Source organism: Castanea sativa, chromosome 12, assembly GCF_040712315.1.
Source record: "Castanea sativa cultivar Marrone di Chiusa Pesio chromosome 12, ASM4071231v1".
Taxonomy (NCBI): domain Eukaryota; kingdom Viridiplantae; phylum Streptophyta; class Magnoliopsida; order Fagales; family Fagaceae; genus Castanea; species Castanea sativa.
In genome coordinates, this window is record NC_134024.1 from 49,153,672 (window position 1) to 49,164,826 (window position 11,155).

Below are 11,155 nucleotides of genomic sequence, written 5' to 3' on the forward strand. Positions count from 1 at the left end.
TATTTCATTTTTAAACTGTTTGAGAACACTGTGCTATTGAAGGAAACAAAGTTAACTTGTACTACGGTGCGCATGTAACTTGCTAAAACCTCATGTCATGTTGTTTCTAACAGAAAGTCTAAGGGTTTTTATTTTTTTTTTCTCAAAAAAAAAAGTCTAAGCTTAAATCCACCTTTCACATGGTAACTATTAAAAAAAAAAAAAAAAATCTGGAAGCCCAACTCGTTCAAGGTCAGTGGCTGGAGAGCTCTGCAGTCACCGCCACTCCCAATCACACCAAAATCCTCATCATCCAGGTAATCACTTTTCCAATTCCTTCTTCGCACTAAAATCTCTTTCATTTTCCAACTTGCAACTTGGAGGGTCCTACTTGCAACTTGCAAGACTTTAGTCAATGCCTGAAGTGTAAAACAAAACAAAATCAAATGGAGAAGTGCTCCTATAAATTACCATCCAATTACAATCCTTTTTCACAATTAACCCTTACTTCTCATAATCTGATAATGGAGGGTTCCTTAGGATTCCTTTTCCTCACTTTTCTAATTATTCCTCTTCCTCATTTCTTCATTTTCTGCACCGGACACACTCACTCTCAGGTTCGTTGCATCGATACCGAGGGACGCGCCCTTCTCACCTTCAAGCAAGACCTTATTGATCCTTCAAACCGCCTCTCCTCTTGGACTGTTGATGGGGATTGCTGTCACTGGGTCGGTGTTGTCTGCCACAACCTCACTGCTCACGTCCACCAACTCCATCTCAGAAGCTTCCCTCCTATTTGGAATGATTCAATGAGTCCGGAACAATATGATGCTGAAGATGAAGCTCATTGGCGTTCATGCTTTGGTGGTAAGCTCAATCCTTCTCTGCTTGACTTGAAGCATTTGAATTACTTTGACCTCAGTGGCAATAATTTCTATGCTTCTCCCATTCCCTCATTTCTCGGTTCAATGAAGGGTTTAACATCTCTTAATCTCTCTTATGCGGGATTTGTGGGAGTAATACCTCCTCAATTTGGAAATCTCTCCAATTTGCTCTATCTCAATCTCAAAAGTGATTTTTTGTATGTGAATAACCTTCAATGGCTTTCTGGTCTTCGTTTGCTACAACATCTCGATATGAGTGGTGTAAATCTTAGCAAAGCCTCTGATTGGTTACAACTCACAAACACACTCCCTTCTTTGTTAGAGTTGCGGCTGTCATCTTCCCAACTTCCTTTCATTCCACCGACACCCACTGTTAACTTTTCATCTCTCCTCACCCTCGATCTTTCAGGGAACCAATTTGAAAACACTTCGATCCCATCATGGATCTTTGGCCTTCGTAATCTTGTTACTCTTGATCTCTCTGAAAATTACTTTCAAGGTCCAATCTCTGTTGATCTCCAAAACATGACTTCTCTTAGGCACCTCGATCTATCTGAAAATTACTTTCAAGGTCCAATCTCTGTTGATCTCCAAAACATGACTTCTCTTAGGCACCTCGATCTATCTTTCAACTTTTTCAACTCTTCAATTCCCAATTGGTTGTATAGATTTAGTCATCTTGAGTTTCTCCACCTTTGCTCCAATTCTTTGCAGGGTACAATCTCCAGTGCCATTGGAAACCTAACCTCTGCCATTAGTATTGACTTGTCAGCAAATGAACTTGGAGGAAAGTTGCCAAGATCGTTGGGTAATCTCTGTAACTTAAGGGAAATCAGATTGTCATCCAACAAATGGAGTCAAGAAATATCTGAAATCTTAGAAAGTTTATCAGTGTGTCTTTCAGATAGACTAGAGATCTTAGACTTAAGTGATTCTCAACTTCATGGTCATTTGCCGGATGATCTTGGGGTATTTAAAAATCTTGTCCAACTTTCTTTTCATGATAATTCAATTTCGGGTCCAATTCCAGTGTCTTTTGGAAATCTTTCATCTTTGACATACCTGGATTTTTCAAACAATCAACTCAATGGAACTCTCCCTCAAAATTTTGGACATTTGAAAAATCGAGTCAAACTTTATTTTCAAAATAATTTAATTTCAGGTCCAATTCCAGTGTCTTTAGCAAATCTTCCATCTTTGACGTACCTGTATTTTTCAAACAATCATATCAATGGAACTCTCCCTCAAAATTTTGGACAATTGAAAAATCTAGTCAGACTTGATTTTCGGAATAATTCAATCTCAGGTCCACTTCCGGTGTCTTTTGGAAATCTTTCATCTCTGACATACCTGGATCTTTCAAATAATTCAATCTCAGGTCCACTTCCGGTTTCTTTTGGAAATCTCTCATCTCTGACATACCTGGATCTTTCAAATAATTCAATCTCAGGTCCACTTCCGGTTTCTTTTGGAAATCTCTCATCTCTGACATACCTGAGTCTTGGGAATAATCAATTGGAAGGAACCCTCCCTCAAAATTTTGGACAGCTTTCCAAACTTGAGTCTTTATATATTGATTCTAATATGTTGAAAGGTGTCGTGTCTGAAGTTCATTTTTCCAATCTAACCAGTTTGAGGATACTTTCTGCATCTGGAAGCCAACTGACTTTAAAAGCAAATCAAAATTGGATTCCTCCTTTTCAGCTTGAGTCTTTATCCTTGCGATCATGGAATTTAGGGCCAAAATTTCCTCCATGGCTTTGTTCACAAAGGCATTTGACGGTGTTAGACATTTCTGATACAAGGATTTCAGATGTGGTTCCTCCTTCATTTTGGAACTTGTCTTCTCAGTTCCAACTTTTAAATCTCTCCCACAATCTAATCCATGGAGAAATTCCAAATAGTCCCACGATTTTGTCTGCTTTTGTGATTGATTTAAGTTCAAACCATTTCAAAGGTCCGTTACCTTGTATATCCTCTAATGTGTATGTGCTAGATCTTTCTAACAATTCATTCTCCAAATCTATTTCTCACTTTTTTTGTTTTAGAGTGAATGAGAATAAAACCATAGGACATCTCAATCTTGGAAAAAATCTTTTATCAGGAATAATACCTGATTGTTTGATGAATTGGAACAACTTGGTGGTCTTGAAATTGGGGAACAACGATTTCAGTGGCACTATTCCAGCATCAATGGGATCTTTGACTTCTCTTCGTTCTTTGCATCTATACAACAACACATTCTCTGGAACATTGCCATCATCTTTGAAAAATTGTGAAGAGTTGGTAATTATTGATGTTGCTGAAAATAGGTTTGATGGAAACATACCTTCTTGGATTGGGCATAGATGTACAAGCTTGATGATTCTTAACCTTCGCTCAAACTATTTCCATGGTCACATACCAAAAGAACTTTGTTCTCTAGCTTCACTCCAAATATTGGACCTTTCACATAATAAGCTATCTGGAAGCATACCTAGATGTGTTAAAAATTTTAGTGCCATGGCCACAAATAATATTTCAAATGACCACTTGAATTCTTTTTCTTACTATGGTTTAGAGGAAACTTTCCCACTTGAAAGTGCATTACTTGTGATAAAGGGAAACATTTTTGAGTATAGCACCATTCTCCAATTGGTAAAAAGTATAGACTTTTCCAAGAATAGTTTATCAGGAAAGATCCCCATCGAAGTTACTAGCCTCCAAGGATTACAATCTTTGAATTTGTCATATAATCTCTTGATCGGAAGTATTCCTGAGAATATAGGTGCTATGGGATCACTGGAAACTATTGATTTCTCTTTGAATCAACTTTCGGGTCAAGTTCCCTCAAGCATGTCAAGTTTGACATTTTTAAATCATTTGAACTTGTCAAACAACAATTTGACTGGGAAAATTCCTTTAAGCACTCAACTACAAAGCTTTGATCCATCCAGTTTTATTGGAAACGAACTGTGTGGACCGCCACTTACTAATAATTGTACTACAAATGGTGTAAAACCCAACATAAGAAGTAAAGATACTAGTGGGCTTGAAGTGGATTGGTTCTATGTGAGCATGTCACTCGGCTTGGTGGTTGGGTTTTGGGGTGTATGTGGTCCTTTACTATTCAATAAGCAATGGAGAATGATGTACTTTCAATTCCTAGATCGCATAGGGTACAAGCTTAAGAGTGTTGTCTTGTTGTAAGATTCTTAATACTTAGTGCAAATGTTGAATATTGTGAGTAAATGCTGTCTTGATCATGTTAATATTTTGATGATTTCCAAATAATCTTTTTGCTGGTTAATACTTATATTATTAGTTAATTCACTCCATCAGCATATCTAAATATGGTGTTTCTTCCTATGAACATCAATGGCAATCCAATTTGTAGTGTCATGTAATTCCTGAAGATTAATATTGTAAAATCAAATTTTAGTTCATAAAAGTAACTGATTTGTTAAAAGTAGTAATGTAGTATACTATACCATGTAATGATGCCCTATTGTTGTTTCTGTTACTCTAACGAGAAAAGTTGATATATTCATCCGGCTATCCTAGCAGATCTCTTTAGAATCTCCTAGCGATCACTTTTTAATGTCTAAAGTCTCAACATGATTGTGTATAACTGGACAAACTAAACATTTAGTTTATAACAAATTCCAAGGCTATCATTTGGATACATTCCAACCAGTTTCTAAGAAGGAAGCCTAGTTTACAAAATTGTGTCTCTCAAAAGTCTACTTCTCCTCCCCTGCCAAATAGGAGAAAATTTTCCTACAATTTTAAAGAAATAAATAAAATCTACCTTGCATCTTAATTATAAGGTTTTTCTGATTTTTATTTTTTCTATAAATTTTTATTAAATGTACACAATATTGTGATACAGTAGTAAGTCTAGTACTATGCCTCTGTTTACCCAGGTTTGCCAAATGATAGTTAATTTACCATACCTTTCTCCTAAATAACGTATCTCAGCATTCCTTGAGTTTTAGGATATTTAAAACTGAATGGTTCATGTTTTTTAGAGTTCTGGTCACGCTTGTAGAGGACCAATAGTGAAAGGTATTGTAAGGGGATTTTGAAACTTAGTTTGGAACAATTTTACACGTTTTTGGTTTGCTATATAGGTAGACAATTTCTCAAACATATTGTAGATGAACATGGAACTAGCAACTTGCAATTTAAGCTAAATGGTATTCTGTGAAATACTTTCTCCCACTTGCAAGAAAGTTTATAGTACACATGAAGGTCCTATTTACAAGTCTTCAGAGAAGCATGACCCTAGCATACATGAAAAAAAAAAAAAGGCAAATAAAAAATCTCGTGTGTTGAGAAAATCAAATCATAAATAGTAGTCCTCTTCTTTCTAAGGTGATATTTAAATGATCTTCTTGGTCAATTGCTAGAGAAAATGAACAAGACAAAAATGTCATTAATGAGATAAGCATGGATGTTTGGTTTTGGCTAAAAAGTTGTTTCCTGATATGAGCATGCTTCTCTTGCTGTAGTTTTCTCTGTAATACCCTACGATTCCAGCTTATGCAAAGAAGTTCCAATGTAAACTGCAATGAGGAAGAAAAACAAGCCCTTCCAAGTTTCAAAGCTCTTACAAATCCTTCAAATGGGGTTTTTTTTTTTTTTTTTGTCGATTCAAGAAGATTGTTATAGATGGATTGGAGTCTAATGTGACATCTTAAGTAGAAAGTTGGGTCAAGCTCCAACTAAGAATTTCATATTTTGCTGAGGATATAGATTAATGTTGGGTGGCAAGATTCATCCTTTTTAACTGGAGCTAGAACTACTAAATTAATTGAATTAATAATTCTATGGATATGGGCATTCCAAGCTACTTTGATTACTTATAGCGACTTAGACATCTTGACCTCTTGATGCGTGTCAGGAATCGGCACCCAACAATTTGAAAAACTCCATTAGCACAATTCTTGAATCAGTGAGCAGGCTTCCTCACCTTTTTGTCCAAATTGAACCAACGTTGGTCCCTATAATGCATAGAATGTTAACAAGTGATGGCCAAGGTATGCATTCTAATACCTCAATTTAGCTTATTTTTGACATTGTTTCTATTCTTTTCTGAGTCTTTATTTCCTGATAAAGTTTTGCTGCCAAAAAGGATTGGTGGGCCTTGTATATGTTGTTATCAATAAATCTCAAGGGTATTTAATTTGATTGTGTATTATGTTTTCTTGTATATATTGGATTCTTTATATTCTTGAGTGTTTGCGGTTGACAGTTGTTTAAAGTATTGGTATTTCTGCTATTTCGTATGGGTACATAAAGGGTTTCAGTATCCTGTCCTTGTGGCTTCACATGTAAATATACACAAACACTTTTGCGTAAAGTGTAATTCCACTTTGTTTTTACTGTTCATTTTTCTGTTGAATTTTCTTGTGGCTTGCCAAGTAAAAAATTTATTTATTTTTCTTATGCCCCCAGTCTTTGAGTTTTGATAATACTTGGCAGATAACCTATATCAAATCTGCAAAAACGGCTAATAAACGGTTACTTCTTTTTACAAATGAAGATGATCCTTTTGGGAATATCAAGAGAGTGATGAAAATAGATATGACATGAACCACATTGCATAGAGCTAAAGTACTTATTTGCACTTGCTTCAACGGTTTTCTTAAAGGGATTTTAATCTTTTGAAAGTCACTGATACTTTCTTCTTCTCTCTCCCCACAGGATGCCCAAGATCTAGGCATCTCAATTGAACTTCTTCCCTTGAGTCAGCCTGATGAGGAGTTCAATGTTTCACTTTTCTTTGCTGTATGGACATAGCTCATTTTGATTTATTGAGTGAATTTCTTGTCTGATTAGATTAGTTACATTGCTTACTACTTCAAACCTTATTTGTTATAGTATTTGATTGGACTGGAAGGGGATGACCTCGCTCAATTTTTACCTTCAATGGGAGAGAATTTTGCCTTCCTCTAATTTTTCTTTATGGTATTACTTATGTGCTAATCATTGTTGCATACTACTAGTTACACACTAACGAACAAATAGTTTTTGAAATCGTGTTTTGAAATCACGATTGTGAAAACACAATTTCACAATTTTAACCGAAATTGTGTTTTCGAAACACGAATTCATATGTGTGTCCCTTACATAGTGTGTAATTATCACCACTCTTCCTTATGTGCAATTTTCAGGATTACCACATATCATATTAGAAGTGGGGGAACTGATTGTTGCATTATGCATCTGAAATTGCTTAAATATCTTAAAAGTTTTGATTTTTGAAGTCTGTCTTGGCTTTTTGAAATTTGAAAAGAGTCGTTGTTGTGGGAAGTTGATGATATTTCAAGAGCTGTAGGAACCTCAAGGTTTTAAGTAGAAAATGGTTTGACTCAATGAAAGCAATAGACAAGTTTAGATTACACTTAAGGCTTTCTACGAACAATAAATATTTAGTTAATATTAAAATCTTGGATGAAAATTGAGCATATATGTTGATAAAAAAAATAATAATGAACATCAATTTTTTTTGATAATGGTGCAACGTACTTTGAATGCAAAAGAGCATAGGAAGGTCAAATAAAGTCATTGGTATTAAAGTTGTGATCAGTCTTTTAGTAATCCACTCCATAGTACAAGATCATTATAAAATTGCATGATACCTTTAGTCCTTACACAACACTTAGCAACATAATTTCAGTGTAAAAGATTAAAAAATAATCAAAAGAATGCCTGAAACATATCAATGCTTCCACTGTTTTCAGTACCTTGTGATGCAGTTTAATCATCAAATTTTGATAAGTATTAATGGCGGTTGATATTTGAACAGTAATAGAAACATTTTTGTCATTCGAATTTATTCCTTCACATGAAATTTTCACAGCATGCTACAATGATATATTCTCCAGGTCAGGTTTTATTATATTGTGTTGAAGATTTTAGTGTTCAATATTGATGCTGGAATTTATATCGTCAAGTTCCTTTTCCTAGTCTTAAGTATTTTCCCACTTTATGCCAAGAGCCTTGTAGCTCAGTGGCATACCCTGCTCTCCTTTATTAGGAGAACCAGGGTTTTGATCCCCCCTCCCCCATTATTGTAACTATCGAAAAAAAGTTTTTTCCCATAAAACATCCATATTCCAATTTCAGATTGGAAGATATGAAGGATCAGCTGAGAAAGCGTATGTTCACAAAGTGCATAAATAAAACTTAAAAATTGCCTTTTCAATTGCTAATGGGTTATACAATAGAAGTTGTCACTCACCACTGTTGGGGAGGCCACCTCAATTTGTCACAGCCGCTTGGGTCATATAGTTGCTTAGTTGGCTAGAAGCTCTCACTCATACCAATCGGGTCTGAGTGGTCCTTGATGACGTCATTTAAGAGTGTCAAATGTCTTGTACTTCCAGGTAGGTCGTGAGCCTATAACAAGAATAGATTTAAAATTAAAAACAAGAGATATTTCTTTGTTGAGCATGTGGATTTGGCCGCCAATCAAACTTATTACTAGCTTGTTAGAGCCAGGCCATGCAGCTTAGCAACTCAGGCTATGATCTTGTAGCCCAATTTAAAAAAATTAGCACATGTATCACATTTCTATGCCAGTGCTGATTAATAAAATTTATGGTGGGAGGCCGCCTCACCCATCACCTCCAACAGACGGTTAGACAGTCTTGATTAATAAAATTTCCACTGAAACTTTCTCAATGGTCGGTTGTTAATTCCAACCAACACTAGGTTTCTTATTCCTAGGTTTTTCTTTCTTGCTTGGTGCCTATTTTAAGTAAGCCTAGGTGCTGATTCCTACATTAGTTTTATTTTTTGGTTCTTCAATTTTGTTGTTGTATCTATTTTGGATTTTTCCTACATCAAAGGTCTTTAGAGAGATCACTAGTTCATTTGTTAGAAGGCTATACGGAAAGAAAAAGGTACCAATAAAGTTAACCTTCTTTGTGTGGATTGTGTCTTTGGGAAAATTCTCATGATGGATAATCTAATTAAGCAAGGAATGGTTATTATAGATCAGTATTGTATGAGTAATTAAAGCAGTGAGAATATGGATATTTTGCTATTTCATTGTCGAATTGCGAGGGAGTTTAGGTTTCATCTTTGTGCTATTTGATGTTGGATGGATGATGCCTAAATCATTGCACAGGTCACTTCAATATTGGAGAAAGAGACCAAGTTCTTTCAGATATAAGATTTTGGAATTCAATACAATTATGTCTCATTTGGACCTTTTGAGGGTCAGGAGTTATCGGTTGTGAGATTTTTAATCCATTGAATTAGTTGTTAAGAGATGAGTTATACAATCCAATATTGTAGAGCTTTTGGATTCTTTGTATGTTTGAGATGTTTTATGGAGGATAGTTGATTATAGAGCCAGCAAACTATATCTTGATTTGTACCCTTTGTAAATAATCAATACAATTATTCATTGCTTATCTGAAAAAAAATAGGGGTTTGCTTTTCATACTGTAGGAAACCAGTTTCTGGTTCTTAGTCATCCTTTTTCTCTAGTACTAGTTCAAATTTCAAAATAAAGTGAGTCGATTTCAAATTTCAAGTGGATTCTAATTAAATTTTGTTTATTGTTTTAAATTTGAAATTGTGTCAGTTTTACATTTTGGTTAGCCTTACCAATTTCCTGGAAAATTCTCAGAAAGAGATTATCGGCCATGGTGGTCAGATTGAGCTGCCAGGAATGCACATGATATATCTTCCACACACTGAAGACATCAGACATGTTGAAGAGGTAAGAGAAATAATTGAGTTAGTTAGTTGACTTTTAGTAACATATTAGTAAAAAATACGGCAACGTCTTGCAGCTTTATTCAGATTCAAATGGTGCTGCACCAAAAGCAATTGATGATCAAATTGAAAAGGCTACTGCTTTAATGGAACGTATCGATTTGAAAGATTTCTCAGTATGCCAATTTCTAACCCTGGTATGTTGCATAATTGCTTTGCACTTCTGTAACTTTAAAAAAGAGAATAATACTCAAGGTTTAGTATTTTATTTCCTTACAGCTGGTTGTCATGTATACCTTTCAGGTCTTAATTTAAATTGAATATCACTTGAAAGGAAATTCTCATTGTTCTAATAACTGTGTTAGAGCTGCCGGTCTTATCAGTTCAAATATGAACAAGGATCTATATCTGTCTACACCACAAACGGAATATCTTATCAAAATTGGTGAAAATCAAAGGAATAGAGGTTCAACCGCCAAAACTGGTTTTGATCAGTTGCTTACTTACCAAAATTTTTTTAGCTTACCAAAAAGAAAGAAAAGCAAGCTTACATGCATTACTTATTTTACTAGTGAATGCATTAACACTACTTGGGTGGTGTGAGGCATGGGATCAGTACACTCGAACTTTAAAAATCTGGGGAGGAACCATAACTTTACCATCTTATCCAATGTTTTTTTGTATGCTGATGCCTTCAGCGATGCTATCTTTTATACATTTCTGATTGATGAGGTACTCTTATCACATAATAAATATTTTTCACAGAGAATCTTTTCCCTTGTTTGCAAGATGTCTTACTTTGTTTGTTGAAATGTATTCTATTCTTTTATATTCGTAGGTTCAACTTGTTTGCATCAGTTTCTTCTAAGGTCTTACTGGATTGTGTTTCTTAAACTTGTCTCAAATTCATTTGATGGGAAAGATACCAAAAGATGCAGGGAGCATGATATTGTTGGAATGCTCTGATCTGTCAACAGAAAATCTTTTTGGCGAAGTTTCATGGGGCATATCTACATTGCCAATCTTGAAAGTGATGGAGCTCCTCTTGCCAAAAATTGCACAAAAGCAATGGGAAAAAATGAGGATGACTCTTCCTGGTTTTGTATAGGTATGAGAATTAGATTCTTTGTTGGTTCTTGGGGACTTTGTGGAGATCTCTTCTTCAAGAGGTCTTCAATGTACTTATTTCGGTTTTATCAATGACACAAAAGATCAATATTACTACAATGTTAGAAGTGAGCTGGTTCCTTGAAATTTTGAGTAAGTGGGTATCTAAGTGAAAGGTGTCATCTTCTGCACTGTAGACTTCAAAAATTATGTCCTGAATGATGGTTTGTTCTTGTTGACGTTGGTATGTAAGTCAAAGGCATCATCTTCTACGAGGTATGCTTCAAATATTATGCCCTTAATGATTGTTTGGTCTTGTTGATGTTGTAGATGCTGCATTGCAAATGTGATTTAATTTATAGAGTCCGTTTGGATAGAATTTATTGCTGAAAACTGAAAACTGAAAACTGAAAACACTGTAGCAAAATAATTTTTAAATGTGTGAATAGTGATGCGGGACCCATTTTTAA

At 35.1% G+C, this 11,155-nt stretch overlaps 1 protein-coding gene across 12 annotated transcripts; it reads left to right on the forward strand.

Moving 5' to 3' along the window:
* Positions 1-434: 434 nt before the first annotated feature.
* LOC142619474 (receptor-like protein EIX2) lies at positions 435-10,924 on the forward strand. 12 transcript variants are annotated; one of them, XM_075792576.1, is made up of 4 exons: positions 435-5,884; positions 9,490-9,582; positions 9,656-10,310; positions 10,417-10,924. In XM_075792576.1, the coding sequence occupies exon 1, from the start codon at positions 504-506 to the stop codon at positions 4,050-4,052; it is 3,549 nt and encodes a 1,182-aa protein (XP_075648691.1). In that variant the 5' UTR covers positions 435-503; the 3' UTR covers positions 4,053-5,884; positions 9,490-9,582; positions 9,656-10,310; positions 10,417-10,924. The 12 variants fall into 12 exon arrangements, 9 of the variants coding, with proteins under 9 accessions (XP_075648691.1, XP_075648688.1, XP_075648693.1 ...); XM_075792573.1 differs by having other exon boundaries at positions 9,656-9,775; positions 9,882-10,924; XM_075792578.1 differs by having other exon boundaries at positions 9,656-9,775.
* The last annotated feature ends 231 nt before the right edge of the window (positions 10,925-11,155 follow it).